Consider the following 16837-nt stretch of genomic DNA (forward strand, 5'->3'; position numbering starts at 1 on the left):
AATGAAATTATTTATGCTCCTGTCGGACTGTGCATTATATTTGCTAGATACTACTGAATTCAAGTATTAGACAGTTGAGAATAAAGAACAAGGTTACTGATTATGAAACTCACTAAAAATTCAGTCTCTGTTTGCAAGGGTTTACTATCCTCCCTTTGTGTTGGTACAGTTCAGAATATATATACGTGTGTGTGTGTATATATATATATGTGTGTGTGTGTGTATATATATATATATATATATATATATATATATATGTGTGTGTGTGTTTATGCGCACAATGATCGCAGAATCCTTTTCCAGAGCATTGGTAAATGCTATTTCCGGAGGGACAATCCTCTTTCATACATACTTTCGTTTTTCAATTGTTCATTTTCTCTTGTGATAAGACAGATAATACTTTGTTGACATCATGTCCGTTTCATGTAAAGTCCAATATACTGTCCAAGATTGTGAAATTGAGTGGATGTGACAGTGGAAGGCCAACCCTGTTGAAAAACACATGACGAAATGCATCCAAGTGGAACATTGATAAATATCACCTTGGATCTACAGTGCAACCATTCCAACCTATGGACTCTTTTGACATCAGACATATACTGCATCAATGGGCTGCATTTCTGAATATACACTTGTTTTTATTTTAACACGGTTGAACTTAAATAATGTCGCCTCTTTTACAGCAATGTTTTAAACTCGAGGAATGGACTGTACGTTGAAAGCTTTGCAACTATTCTTAGCTGACACATTGGAGTTCCTTCATGTTAAAACTCAGAATACGTAAATCCGTGACCTTGTGACCCAGTAGTCATAGTATATAGGTGCTTGATGAAGGATAGTTATGGTACTTTCGTTCTAATGAAAAAGGTGTTGTTCTTTTCCATGATGACCAGAGGATTGCTGTGTGTGTGTGTGTGTGTGTGTGTAGATATATATATATGTATGTATGTGTGTGCATATATACAGTAAGGGAAACAAGTATTTGATCCCCTGCTGATTTTGAATATTTGCCCACTGACAAAGAAATGATCAGTCTATAATTTTAATGGTAGGTGTATTTTAACAGTGAGAGACTGACTAACAAAAAAATAAATCCAGAAAAACGCATGTCAAAAAAGTTATACATTGATTTGCACGTCAATGAGTGAAATAAGAATTTGATCCCCTATCAATCAGCATGTCCTCCATTACATAAATGTTACTCCATTAAACACAAAATGAAAACTCAAAACAATAGAATTACCTGGATTTTCTTTGTATACCTTTCTTATTTAAGAAGTTGAAATCCTCACTTACTTGACATGGCAACATTTTGACCAACAATCTTTCTAAGCTCCAGTATGCAAACCGCAGTCTGTTCTCCTTAACAGGTTTCACTTCTTTTACTTTGTGTAACTCTTTGGCAGACTTTTTCTTTTAACCTGGTATTTATTTTTAAATGTTCTTTCATTAGTGCAGTAGGGAGGATACATGGAGTAAGAGTTCTTTTTTGACCTTCAGTTGACACATTTATTTCATAAGCAGATCAAAGCAAGTTTCCACTGGCAGGTGAAAGTGTATTTCTGTATTTTTCGGCTGGTTATTTTAAACAAATGCTGAAGAACATGCTAACTTGCTTGACCATCTTTCTAACCCCGCAGTTCCCCCAGTTTAAATGACGTTTCTCCTGGCAAACAGCAGACTACATATAGGATGACAGCATTTTTCATTATTATTATTTTTGCTAGCTGTAGATCTCATCTTCCAGTCCCAAATGTCACCAACACAAATTTATAATTTACCTCCTGGCACAAAACAGATACTGCATTTAAAAACTTGTATAACCAGAAATTGTAAGAAAAAAATGACTGGAAAGCATATTTTATGTAAAAAAACATTTTTTAAATGTTCTTTTTTTCCAGTTCAGCGGTTTCAGTCTGCAACATGCAATTTCTATTTATCCACAATATTGGTTTAGTTAAGTTATTGACATCACTGCACATTCTTCACAATGACCATTACAGATGGTCCTCACTTTACGACCTAGCTGTTACGAGTACTCACTCACGACCAGCTGTCTAGCGTGATGTTTAAAGGGATTCCCCACTTTAGAAAGCTGGTCTACGTTTGGGGAATTTTCCCCAAACATAGATTAGAGGGATTCTCTGCTCTGGTGCATATGTATACGTGCGGGTAATTTTCCCTGAACATAGGCAGAGCAGGGAATCCCCCTAATCTATGTTTGGGGGAAATTTCCCCTGAGATCACAGACCTGAAAATCGCAAGAAGTCATCTATCTTTATGTCCATTTTTTCTCTTTCAGATTCTTTAAGGAACTTGAAGGAAGACATCAAAAAAACATTTTTATTGAAGACATTAGCGATATTGTCGAGAAGCATGCAAAGTCAACATTTGATCCTTATGTAAAATATTGCACTAATGAAGTCTATCAGCAAAGGACACTCCAGAAATTAATGTATGAATTTAAATTATTTATTTGTTTTACGTTCAGAACAGAACAGAACTAAAATTCAGAACAGGGTGTGAGGAGTCAATAACTTTTCTAATAATGAACCAATTTCAATAATATTACATACAATGAATACGTAATATGGAGATGTGTTTGAATAGGTATTAAAAAGATGAACTGTTTTATTTCCTGCCTCAAAATTTGGCTCTTTTGATCGCATTGTTCACAGGAGGACCAGATCTACCATGCCTACAGGCAGGGACACATATAATTATGTCCTATTTATAAAAATGCATGAACAGGGTTGCAGTATGTACAATGCTTGTTCTGTAGGATTCTTCGTTGCCTAATTGCTTAATCTTATGTACCTTCTTCTGATTTCTGCAAACTACAGGGTAGCCCTTTTTTATGTGCTGCCCATCAATATGTATATATGATATGTGTCCCAGAAAACATGGTGAATCTGGCAACCCTGATTGTTCATAATATTAGTTAATGTTGGAGGCTCTAGCGCTTGCATTTCTGCACAGATATTCTTCTTGAGCTACTCAAGTGTACACGATTTGTTGACGTACACGCGCTCCTTCAGATATCCCACAGGAAGTACTCGGGAGCTGAAAAGTCTGCCAATTAATCTTTGAATTTCCTGAAATTATACGCTCGCTGAACAGTTGTCTCCGTTTTGGAAATTAAATTCCATTATTTTTACTCATTGATCCTTCATGAAATTACCCATGCCGAATCTTCCATGACTGTTATAATTTGTACATGCAACAACAACAAAATTGAACTACTAACAAATAAGTTATTTACCGGTCAAATCCTACTCAGAATTTTGGCATCTGATCATTTGTCCATACAAAGTACTGTTATGTTTGTCAGTGCAAAGTAAATTTGTATAATGTTCCATTGCTCAAAAGCTTACTTCAGAAAGTGTTCATTAACCAACAAGAAGTCTCTGCAAGTGTACTATAAGCGTAGCTAGGACAGATGTATCTGAAATACTACTTCCTGGAGGGCCTTATTTGTTTAGGCTGGCAGGAATTGCTCTAATGGAACGAACCTCGATCTCTATATGCAGGTCCAACTCCAAGTTATCTTGTGCTGTTAAATACATACAGATATCTAGAATTGCTTAAAGGAACAATCTGATATTCTAAATATTTATTTATAATGTTAGAGAGTTCCTGTAGATGCTCGGAATATTGGACCTCCCCGTTAAAAAATTTAAAAAATGTAAGCTCACATTTTATCCAATACCGACATAGTCTTGCTGCAGCAGCTGCTCCTCTTTTTCTGAAACAGTTGGAGTTAATGTTCTCAGGCCAATCAAATGCATCTGATAGCGAAGCATCGGAGCCCAACAGTGCATGTACAGCAATCCCCATGCTGCACTGATAGGATGCTTCTCAGATAAGCACCATCCCACTGTTTCTCTTTGGAAAGCATAATCAGCACTTTGGGTCATCGTGGTTATTAGCTTCTAAAATCAAAGGATGTGAAGGGAAAGTGCCTCTAGTGGATGCTTGATTGACGGCCACTCGAGGCATTCTGACTGACATGTAAAGCAGTGATATTGCATCTGTCAAAATACAGGGACTATGCACCAAAACCACTACATCAAGGTGTTGTGCTTTTTCGTGCTTAGAGTGCCCCTGGAAGCAAGGATCTGATTATTTGTTCAAAAATGCACAAACGCATTAGAGTCCTTATCAGAATTTAAATATATAATAAAAAATTGGAGGCAATATTTGTGCTTTCTTTCCAGATTCCAGGTTATTATAAAAAAAAAAGATAATATCAGTTGATTCTGAAGGTAGCTTAAAGCCAGATCGTGATCTAACTCTTCGTTTGTCTGGTCACAAACTAAGAAAACCAAGTTCACATCTTTAAGTTCTGATTCTCCGGTTCAAAAAGTAAAGTAATTTACCTGTATTAATTTTGATGCACCATGATAAAACTGTACAGGTCAGAAATATGTGAATTTTGTTCTTTTTTTGTTAACCCAGCTCCACCAATGCGTCTTTTAAGGAAGCTCTCGGTAAAATTGAATCTCACGAAGACTGCAGAAACCTTCCAATGATCTCATTCCTCATCCTACCTATGCAGAGAGTTACTCGACTTCCTCTGCTCATGGATGTAAGTAGGGTTCTTTTATAGTAAGAAGTATGATTATGTTATCATGTAGAGCAGCGGTTCTTAAACCTGTTGCATTTGTTACAGTTACAGTTGTTACATCAGCTTAGCAACCCTTTCTTCAATCTTAAAGTTAAGTCAGCAGCCCGAATGTAATATAATTCATGATACTCTAATTAGAGTCTTCCCAGTGTCAGGTGGTCTACATTACAAAAATATAACTTATTGCTAGCGTTTGTGCGTACTATGGCGTAGAATTTATTTTGAAGGCCCACTGCATGGTAGCTTCATCTATATATCTATCATTCCATCTCACTTTGCCTCTATTTATCGACTGCTAATTTTAAATATGTAAACGTGTTTCACACCCTGACAGGACTTTGATGCCTCATGTCCTGTTTTTAACCAGGACAAGGGCGGCGATTCTTCTTTATTATCTTTACTTCCTGTTGCTTGTCAGCTTGGGTTTTAAAAAAAGGAGAAGATTGACACATTTATCTGTTTTAGAATAAAAAAAAATGTGTGCTGGGTATTTTTAATGTTACAAATAACTACGTACAACATTTATTCTAGACAATCTGCCAAAAAACACCCAAAGAATCTGCAAGGTATGAGGCATGCAAGCGAGCACTGAAGGAAGTTAGCAAGGTGAGAATTTACTACCTTAGTTGTATGTTTAAAATTGGCTTTGTATTGTGTGCTTTCAGATTACTGTCAATTTTTATACTGTTCATTTTAAAAAAAAAATTTAAACCTGCATGCAGACATTTTTTAACCCCAACCCGACCTCGGATGTACTAGGTACGACCGACAAAAACGGTTGTTAACGCCCGAAGACGCACCTGGTACGTCCAATTGCAAATATGAACTTACCTGATCGCTGGCGATCGCGATGTGGGGACTTGCCTGGCATCCCAGGCAGTTCACCTGCGAATGATCCATGCCCCCCTTGTGATCACTTGACCAGAATAGCCGGCTTGTACAATGCCTGCAGGGGGAGTTCTCAGGCTGTCCCCCTCATGCATGCCAAAACGTTTAAAAGTTAATAAAAGTTGTTAAAAAGTTTAATAAAGTAAATAAAAGTACTTAGATAATATGATCGAAGTACTTTTTTTATGCACATCCACATACACCATCCATTATTCTAAGTGCATTTTAATTAATATGTATATATATATATATATATATATATATATATTTATTAAAATACACGTGAATGTCATTATTTTTATTTATATATATATATATACACAATAAAAAATAAATAGATTGAAAAAAAATTTAAATAAAAAAATAACAATTCAATTTAACCCCTTAAGGACCAAACTTCTGGAATAAAAGGGAATCATGACATGTCACACATGTCATGTGTCCTTAAGGGGTTAAAAATATTTATATACCGGGTTAAATTTGTTCTAACTGTATTTTGATATTAATATACATATATATTTAAATCAAAATACATTTAGAATTATGTTATATATATAATTATGTTATATAATTATGTTATATATATGTTATATATATGTTATATATATAATTATGTTATATATATATGGGTGTAGAAACAATCGCACTCCTGGGACTTGGTTGAAGTAGTAAAATTTAGCTTTTATTTATTCCATATAAAATATCAACGTTTCAGCTCCAACATGGAGCTTTCATCAGGACAGGTAACATGTAACAAATGTGCAGACAAGAGAATATATACCCCAGATCCCTCCAAAACAAACTGAACACTCAAATTAAATTAAATGGTGCATATTTAATTTAATTTGAGTGTTCAGTTTGTTTTGGAGGGATCTGGGGTATATATTCTCTTGTCTGCACATTTGTTACATGTTACCTGTCCTGATGAAAGCTCCATGTTGGAGCTGAAACGTTGATATTTTATATGGAATAAATAAAAGCTAAATTTTACTACTTCAACCAAGTCCCAGGAGTGCGATTGTTTCTACACCCATATCTACCTTTGCCACAACCAGCACCGGGCACTACAAAAGTCTTCTTGGATTAACTAGGTAATGTGCACATTAACTGATTTCTCACTTTAACTGTAACATATATATATATATATATATATATTGTCCTGAGGAAGGACCCTGTGCGGATCGAAACGTCGATTTGCTTATTAGATGAAATAAAGAATTTGTTTGTATCGGAAGACCGTGAGTGCAGCCCATGCTTTTGTTATGTGAATATCCCCATAGGACTGGCACCCGGCAAGTAAAAGTTATCTTCTATTAAGAATATTCAGCTTGAGTGCAAGAAATTTTATTTTATATATATATATATATAAATTGTGTTCCAAGCAGTTGTATACTGCAAACACAGATTAAAAGGAATCCATGTTTAAAATGGAATGAGGCAAAAATGTGATTCTTTGTTGAACTAATTTGCATATGCCCACCCAGAATCCTTTGCGGTTGCAACATCGCTGCAGTTTTGGGATTTCTGTGGGAAAAGCAAGTCTTATGGCTTGACTGGTGTGCAGATTTTTGTTTAACATTGTATTAAGTATCCACAGACTTCAGGTGGAAGGGGTTTTCAATCACAATTTTTCCCCACCATAACCTAATTGGATTTTGCTATATATATATATATATAAAATAAATACATACACATATATTTAAATTCTAAAAATATATTTATATAATATTTTTACATAATCAAGTAATTGTATTAATTACAATTTGAGGGACCTGCCCGACAACCCAGTCTGAAAGTCCAGAGAATTTGGCTCGAAAGCCCTATATTTAACCCTGTAACTTTCTAGGACACCATAAAACCTGTACATGGGAGGTACTGTTTTACTCGGGAGACTTCGACGAACACAAATATTAGCGTTTAATAACAGTAAAACATTTCACAACGATGATATCGTCAGTAATAATCTATTTTTTTTTTGCACTTTTACTTTTCACACACAAACAGTATTTCCACTGATGATATAATTGTTGTGATACGTTTTTCTATTAATAAACACTAATATTTGTGTTCGGCAAAGTCTCCCTTGTATAACAGTACCCCCCATGTACAGGTTTTATGGTGTTTTCAAAAATTACTAAGTCAAATATAACCAATACACAAGAAATCGATCAGCGCTAGTATATCAGTAAATAGGCGGCAACCACAACAAAGGGAATCCCTCTCACCCTTTGAACAAAAACAGAAGTGTACAAAGATAGATATGGGCTGTGCCGCAGGGAGTAATATGATATAGTAAATGACAGGAAGTCCAGTTATATAAAAGAAAACCTTTAGGTTCACACCAGATGGTATCTTTGTGGTATATTCAACGAGGGATGTGGATTTCTAAGGCTTGGTAATGGTATCCGTAATCAGTCTCTCCGATATTCAATCATATAAAACGGGGAGAAGAAGAAAGAGAGGACCTAATAGTGCAATATGTATCATGAAAAGTGGTTTATGGTGAAGTAATAATAATGCACTCACAGTTTATAGCGCTATGGCCAGCTCTTGCGTCTAGCGCTTGTAGTGGTACAATCCCCACATCAGGATATAATGTAGGTATCCTGAATCTCTGGTTTAACTGGACCTCAAAAGACAATAAAAGTAGGGAGGCGACAATAGTGCTCTCAATACAGTAAAAACAATATGTAGAAAATATATATAGAATAGGGGGCGGGGCCGGACCGCCATGCTGAACGGCCGCACTATGGAGTAGCTCCTGTAATAACTCACAGTTTTAGCCTCTAAACAATGGCTTAACGGGCATCTAACGACTGGCAGCTGCGACCAAGTGCTGGAAACCACCCTGGTCCCGAGGAGAGGCTCGCTGCACAGTTCCAGTCCCTTGGAGGGGTGATCCCCGTCACACAAGATGGGGAACGCTCGAGCGGTGAGTTGGGTAGACGGCCGCTGCCCAGCTATCCTGCTCACCAGCGGGAAGGCAGAAGCACGGTGCTGGGCGGATCTGGCCCTGTTCCCCCCCCCCCCTCTGGACCGGTGGGGGTGATCCCGGTCCCCACCCCGAGGCCCACCAGAGTGAAACAACACCGGCACTCTGAGTAGTGGCAGGGCAAAACCAGAAAGGCCGCTTCCAAGATGGCGATGACCGCATGTCCAACGACCCGTATTTGAGGGCTGCCGGGCGCACCCACCTCTCATGACTCCACGCCGACGGGGGCTGAGCGGGAACCGGCAAGCAAAAGCAAAGATCCCACAAGGCAAGCTATGGAGGAACGGCACTACAAACAAGCATACCGAAAGACACCAACCTTAGAGCAAGACATACTACAGCACCTTGGCCTGGCAGGCAATACCGCACAGCTCACCACTAGGGGGCCGAAATACGAAGACTGACCACCTTTACCGCCATAACGACACAGCTACAGGGACTTTCTTCTCGCCCAAGACAGGCACACGACTGGCCCTCAAGCTACCCACGAAGGGATCAACGCTCTACTACACTACCACCCAACGAGACCATAAGTATCCAAGCTCTGTGTCCCGACACAAGAAATACCTACTGTATAAAGACAGGCCGCCTGGACTGCGACCACCGATCACTTTTCTGGCCAGGGTCCCACCTGGGGTCGAAAATTTTAAATCTAAAGCTTACTCTAAACTGATGATGTTGCTTTTGTTTTTAGCATTTGTTTCTCCTGTTACTAATATTATACTCTAAGGCTAGCATAACAACCACTGATTCTCTGCCTAGCTAGACAAGAAATATGCCTGACCATCTCACTAATTAGCTTAGGATATGTCTAATTGTACAGCTTTGCTTATATAATGATTACACATGTCATGTTTTCCCTCTTTGTCATCCCTCTGAACACCCTCCTCTGACATGTGCATCTAGCTAATTCACTTAACCAAAACGTGAACCTAAACTACTGAACCATTGATATTATTACTATAAAAAAGTGCCAGAATAGCAAATGCCATGACTTGTCTTATCAATGTTTAATAACTGTCCCTGATGTCGCTGTTGTGGCGCACCAAGGCTACTTGTTAACTTTATGCACAAATAAAATAAAGAAAAAAAAAAAAAAAAAGAAAATATATATAGAATAAACTCCCAAAACGTAGAGCAGGCTGACTGCTCTATGGTATCAGCTTTGGTGGTATGATCCCCTCCTCGGATTTCTTTGAAATGATGATAAAAAGCTAGGTGAAAATAAAAAAAATGAATATTGCATTTATTTATCTGTTTAATAGTTAATGTACCTATTGTGTCTTCAACTGTTTTGTATGGTTGACTCAAACATTCCTGTTCTGTTATTTAAGTACAAAACATGTTTTAGTGCATACTATTACCAACGCTGTACAGGTTTGTTCAGGCTGCTATTTTAATCACTGTGTATATTTCTGTAGTTTTAACACGTGGGACCTGTTGAATAACTTGTTTGTGCTGCAAAGTGAAGATTAATTTAAGCATATGGACTAGATCATTTATACAACATATTCATAACCTTTAATTATACCAAATTATGTAAAAAAGTATTCTTAATTTTAATTATCAAACGGTTTGGATAATTCATATCTAACTTCATGGCTCTTAAATATGAATAGTTATTATTAGTAGTAGTAGTAGTATTTATACAGCGCAAGCTTATTCCGCAGCGCTTTACAATAAAAGGGGAATTTACAAAATGAGACAATAACAAAATGTAACAGGAACAATAGGTAGTTGAGGACCCTGCTCAAACGAGCTTACAGTCTAGAGGATATGTACATTATATCAATATCCGCATATACAGGAATATAACCTGAACCAATAATAAATATGTAAACAGAAATATTAATATTTATCCCTTTCATGAAAGTTGTCACTGGACAGGACTATTGTTTTATGTGGGGATGTATCTAACTCCTGGTTATGAAGGGGTTAAATGTAGAAATATGATACACTCCTTGTTATGAAGGGGTTAAACGCAGAAATACAATGCACAAACAATATGTGTCTATAGCAAGAATGCGCACATATGGCACATCTTCATGATTTTTATTGTCGTTGTACCAAAACAACACACAGTGTAATAATTCTTCTGTACGATTTACAGAAATATTCAGACCAAGTGATCATCCCTTACAACAAAGCAAAGTGCGTACCGTATAAATCCCATAATATGTGCTGGCAGAATCAAGTTCATGTTCTGCACATGTTGGAACTAAACACCACCCAGGGCGTTAAGCATTCCGTGTTTCACTTTCCACCTGATGAAAGTCAAGATCCTCTGAACTAGAAAGGTTTTAAGGATTAATATTCGTATGCCTCGAGGTTCATCCATGTGCATTGCGTAGAACAGCAAAAAACATGCAGTGTTTTAATTTCTAAAAGTATCGTGTATCACTGACCATTCCTTGCAGGATAGCCCTTGCATTGTTTGCTGCCGTCTGTCTTTAGGATGACAGCTAGAACAATGAGCAATGTACGATAGACTTATGTTGACTATGCGGCACAGAAATATTTTGAAGCCTGATTTTATTAATTTATATTTTAGATTTTTGGTGATTTTCATTAATGCAGAAGTGTATATAAGAACGTGGCCACTGATCTTAGCATTATAACTGCTACAGATCTGTTTTCCAGTGGCTTGAAGATTACCTGGGTCGCTCACACACCTGCGGATCCACCCCACTTATGTGATATAACTAAAGTTTTCTTTAATGACTGCTTATTAACTTGTGTTCTCAGTTCAATCCATTCATCAAAGAAAGCATTCTCCGCTAACTGGTGTTTATCTGAACGTATTATTATTATTTTTATACCACAATGCAGATTTAGGGTTTACTGGAAGGTTGCAAATGTATGTATTGCAGGCAAAGCTGCATGGAAATGTAATTTAAAGCATAACACTTGAAAAATCATATGTGTATGCAAAGAGGTAAAACACTGGTTTAGTTCAATTACTCCTGGTTTTATTTTAACATAACCCTGATTATATACCATAAATAAAACGTATTATTTATATTCGAGTTGCCACCCAGTAGGCATAATACCTACACGCCAGGAAAAACACAGCTCAGGGCCAATAATAATTCTGTGCAAGAAATTACATGGGCACATTAAATGGAAATATTAAAATATGTAAAACTCTGGCGATTAGCCAGTATAGGATGGAACCTGGAAATTAATTTTATATGTATACTTTGCCGGTTTTAACATTGTATTTTTTTTATGGTTTACCTAGTTAGTCCGTCTGTGCAATGAAGGAGCGCGGAAGATGGAAAGGATGGAGATGATGGTCACAATTAATTCTCAACTGGAATTTAAAATTAAGGTATATTATGTTTACCATCTATCTGTTTAATATGCTTTTATTGCATCTATTTAATATGCTTTTATTTGTATCTATTTATATGCATCTATTTAATATGCTTTTATTTGTATATTTGGGTAAAGCCTATTTTACAAATGCATGTGTTTGTACATGAACATATTACATATGTATAATTGTAAGTAACAATTTTAATGCCCTCCACATTAGTATTATTTTCTTTACAGATTACAGTAATCCAACATCGCCAGGTGGGGTGGTATAACATTTAACCCCTTAAGGACACATGACGTGCGTGACATGTCATGATTCCCTTTTATTCCAGAAGTTTGGTCCTTAAGGGGTTAAGGGGTAGCATTGAGCACTGGGTCTGTCGGGTCCCATGAACGGTCCTGTTATTCTTCACAACAGGAAACTATGAGTTGTGAATCTCCTACCTCCCATATATTAAATGATATCCAATTGGTTTGCAGCCTCTCCCAGTTATTTGTCTGGAAGTACTCACAAAGCCAACCTCTCTTGACCTCTTTGTTTAAATTTAGTTGTAAGCACTACTGCTACTTATGACCTGGTCCTAGCTCTGGCCAAGCTTGTACCTCTGGTGCCCGTGGGTTATGACTAGCATGCAGGTTCTGTGACAAGCACGGATATGCATTTCCACTGCAGCAACTGTCTTTCCCCTGGCGTTCCCCATAATAGTTTCTAAAATATGGAGCAAATGTCTCCTTGTCTATGTGACACAATTGTGGTATCCCTGGATAGTATATCATTCCACTTTTTCTAAGCCTTGTCTACATTTTTTCCTCTTTTCATCATTGGAAAAGATAGTAAGGTTGAAGAAGATGATCTCGTTCAAGTTTATACCTTATGTTTCATTTTTTACCTGAGGCTTAAGCTTACAGTTTTATGAGTTCGTTATTTGTACTCAGATGATGCCTGTTGGGGTCATAGTAGTTACATCCCACAGTCTCTGGATAACACCCAGTTTACTATTCTTCCCTATCCTAAACACGTCATTTTGCACATTAAAAGTAAAAGTTGCATACCCTAGCTCTCTAAATATTATAGTAGTATAAATAAGAGTTCAGGCACACCATGATAACCGTAATAACAGCTTTTTTGTGACCGCAAAGTTTCGACCCTAGCGGGCCTTTATCAAGTAAGAAGTTTAGAGTAGACATAGCCAAATCTTTTTAGTGCTCTAGGTTTACTTTCCCTCTGCACTTGTTAATGGGTACCGTCCTGCTTATAAGTGAAGACGGTGGTGATGGGATGCACTTTGCTCAACATCAGTGGGCTTTTTAGTTCAGGGTTTCCCGCAATATGTATGATAGCCGCTTTATTGGCATGTGCCTGGCATACATGCAGATAGTGGGCAGTGGTAATGGTAACCAGTTACATGAATCCTGTATGGGAGCTTTTTGTGTTCTACTGCAATATTTCTCATACTGCAATATTTGTAAACTTTGCAGAATTCTGTTTTTCAGTGTTCTGATCCACCTGCCACTTGCAGTTATAATTTCCCTGGTTTTACCACTTATTAAATAAACACATTACTAAATGGATTTACTATGTTTTGCATGTGCTTGATGGGTGTTAGACTGTCTATTGTGATGTTCTCACCTTGGAGTGAGAGTTTTTTTGTTTCTCAGCGGCCTCTGGTTGTGTGCAAAATCCCAGCACATTACCCTTTTATCCTTTCATGAATTTATGTCACAGTAATCCAAGTGATGATGTAAAATAATTAAATATAACCTTTATCACTTCTATGTTTAGAATTGTAGAAATGTCACAACCTTTTTATCAAATCTTCTGAGCTGTCTCATGCTGTTTTGACTCCTTCTGTCTACACCATCCTGTTAAAGCACAAGCAACTGAACCTTTCATCATACACTCTACATAACTGTATATTGATTTTTGTACAAATACAACGTTTGACCTTCTGTTGTCAGTCAATCTATAAACTAGATAATTATGAGTAACGGCGTTGGAAATACCTGTTATACCTGTGTTTTTCTAGTTGCTTTGAAAACGTCTTTGCACATTGTCCAAATTCTTCTGCCATTGTTGCTACTCTAGATTACTGTAATCTGCAAAATGTGTAGCACTATAGGCACTGCTAATGGAATAATAGCTTGGAACATTAGATTCCTTAGAACATAGAGAGCGTGTAGAATTGTAAACACAAATGTAAAATGTTTAATTGTTTTATTAATATTTATGGCAATTCATTTATCCATGTCTCTAGTCAAAGGGTAGACTGGCTAAATAAAAAGTGAATTAATAATAATGCAAATTGGTGTATTTTCCAGAGAATGCTGTGTTGTCCTGATCTAATATAGCCCTAGATTGTTAGCTCACAGGCAAGCTTACTACTTGTTCTTCATTCAAATTATAAATAATTAATGCTTTAGAAGTAATTTTTTGCCGGGGATGTTAAATTCATGTGCATGCCCAGGCTTCCAATAAACCAGTGTTGACTCTTGAGATTGTGCGAGAGTCAACACAGAAGTCCCATCATGCACCACTGCCAGAAGTCATGTGCTGCTGGAAAGAGGTGAGTACAGGTTGACGGGCAAAGTTAACAAAGGCCACGGAGCTAGCGTAAAGCTCCATTCGGTCAACTTTTGTCAACCTGCAGGTTATATAAAAGGAAAAGTAGTCCATACTTTCCTTATATATAACTTTGAAACAAAAAACAAAAAAAAAACAAAATAAAACCGTGCTTGAAGACATGCCAGTGGAAAAAAGTGAAAAAAAGGTTTGAAGACTTTTTTTCAGTCAGCTAGGAAGTGGTTAAATATTAATCATTTGAAATTGTTAAACCATATTCCTATTGCAATAAAAGTGGATGAATGAGTCTTTTCATTCTTAGAAGAATACAAATATAACTGTATCCCAATAGGGTTTTGTGAGGCTGAGCCAAAAATCTTTAAATTATAAGTGAAATGGTTTGGAACATAATTCTTTAGTCTGGGTTATAAAATAAAGGCTTCGAAATTGCAGCACTAACAAAATAATGTGTTCATTTTAATATCATTATTTATTAATGTAGTCTCAAGCATATTACTTTTTTCTTATTATTTTGGAATTGACGAACATTTCCACTAACCTTTTTCTTGCCAAAAAGTACTGTTTTAATACAAGTGTTTTTCATCCCTGTAAAATTAGTTGTAAAGGGAAAATGTCATACATTGTCTATCACAAACAGGAATGTATGCTATATTTGATATATTAAGATAATGAATTGCAAACTATCTTCCCTGTTTGAATAATGCTCTATTGGGCATTAATTATTGGGTCCCTCTTTCTTGAATCGTATTTAATGTTTTTACTTGCACTGCTCGACACACCCCTCGTGATGTCAATAAAAGACATTGAATGCTGGGGGAGGGATGGAAGACAAAGAAAGAGGAGGGAGGGTAGGAGGCAAAAAAATTGGCAAATGGGATAAGGCAGGAGTGAGGGCTGCAGACAAGGAGGGAGGTAAGGAGCGAGAAAGGGGAGACCCAAGCTTCACCTTGCAAGCTCAGCCTGCAAGAGAGGAGTGAACATATGTCATCCGCATACAATGCGTGCTGACAACATACGCACAATATGCATAGAATTGTCATTAGGCAGGTTTTCAATAAATAGTACAGCATTTTCTAAAAAAATACCTCTACAATTATGTACTGCATGCGGGGCGGCGCTACCATAAAGCCGCCTTAGAGCGCACAGGTCCTAGGGGCACAAAGATGTCCGGGTGACCGGCAGGAGGTGGGAGCACAGAGAGTCCCTCTCCAGCTGGTCACTTAATGTTGCCTTGCCAAATTTACTCGCTGTTTTACGTTGATGCCGGTGCCGGCCAAGGAAGGGGACGAAAAAATACTATCCATCCTCAGAGGGGATATTAGCTGAGAGTAGCAGTCACGGTCAATCACGTTATGAGCTAAAGGCAGCTGGGATACATGAAGTCCTATCCCGGCGGCTGATCGCTCTGGAGAAAGAATGGCAGCTTCCATTGGGCAGCAACACCTGGTGGGACCCCTGTTTAATAATGGTAAGAAACAACAAGTATATATGATCCAGTGTGTGAGTCAGTGTGTTTGTGTATTTGTGTATGAGCCCATGTGTGAGTGTATAAGCAAGTGAGTATGTATATGAGCCAGTGACTGTGTGTTTGTATGTCAACAAGTAGCCAGTGTGTGTGTGTGTGTGTTTTTCTATGACCCAGTGTGTTTGTAAATGCCTATACATGAGCCAGTAAGTGCATGTGTGTGCATAGATTAGGAAAATGTTGTAATTTAAAGTAAGTATGGGTCAGTGAACGATAATGTGTGAGAGGGTTTCCATTCCTATATGCTACAGAGAGGAGTAAGAAAATCAGAATGGTAGAGAGACATAAAGGTGGGTAAGACACAGAATGGGGCAAAGGAATTTAGATATTTTAAAGGTGGGGAAAACATTCAGAAGAGAGAGGAAAGACACTAGGGGGTTTGAGATCCACAAAAGGTTTGATAAAGATTTAAAGTATGAAAATAATGACAATCAGGGGATACAATTTGCAAAAAGGGAAAAGAAAAACAAAAAGGCAGCAAGGTGCATAAAAGAGTCAAAAGGATGGGTAAGATAGGCAAAAGGGGGTGAATAGAAACACAGATGTAGACAAATTTTGGGGGTGGCAAAATGCATCTTCGCTTGTGTAGACAAAAATACTTCAACCGGCCCTGACTACATGGTTTATCAGCACGTTTTTTGGGATTTCCATAAATGTTTTCTAAAGATTACTGTTTAAAGCACCATCCATTATTGGTACTTGCAAACCAAGCTGAACATATGTTATTGGTGGTCTAGAATGTAGAACCCCTTACTTAGCAGGGTATTTTGCAATTGGACAAGTTTAAAGCAGTTGAACAACAGCTGACATAAAAAAATATGCATTTATTACTATTTAAAAATTACCGGTATTTCCCCAAATCCTTAAAATGCTGTCAGTGTTCAATCAAGTGAGCACATTTGA

The 16837-nt window shown here is 37.3% G+C and overlaps 1 protein-coding gene across 1 annotated transcript in view; it reads left to right on the forward strand.

The window, feature by feature from the left end:
• Nucleotides 1–16837, forward strand: part of ARHGEF26 (Rho guanine nucleotide exchange factor 26) — a 168276-nt gene that overhangs the window by 80647 nt on the left and 70792 nt on the right. Inside the window, exons 7-10 of the mRNA XM_063442565.1 lie at nucleotides 2303–2455; nucleotides 4459–4588; nucleotides 5159–5233; nucleotides 11749–11838. Of these exons, the coding sequence (XP_063298635.1) occupies nucleotides 2303–2455; nucleotides 4459–4588; nucleotides 5159–5233; nucleotides 11749–11838 (448 nt within the window). The remainder of the gene's footprint in view (nucleotides 1–2302; nucleotides 2456–4458; nucleotides 4589–5158; nucleotides 5234–11748; nucleotides 11839–16837) is intronic.

The sequence above is a fragment of the Pelobates fuscus genome, chromosome 2 (assembly GCF_036172605.1).
Source record: "Pelobates fuscus isolate aPelFus1 chromosome 2, aPelFus1.pri, whole genome shotgun sequence".
NCBI classification, from domain to species: domain Eukaryota; kingdom Metazoa; phylum Chordata; class Amphibia; order Anura; family Pelobatidae; genus Pelobates; species Pelobates fuscus.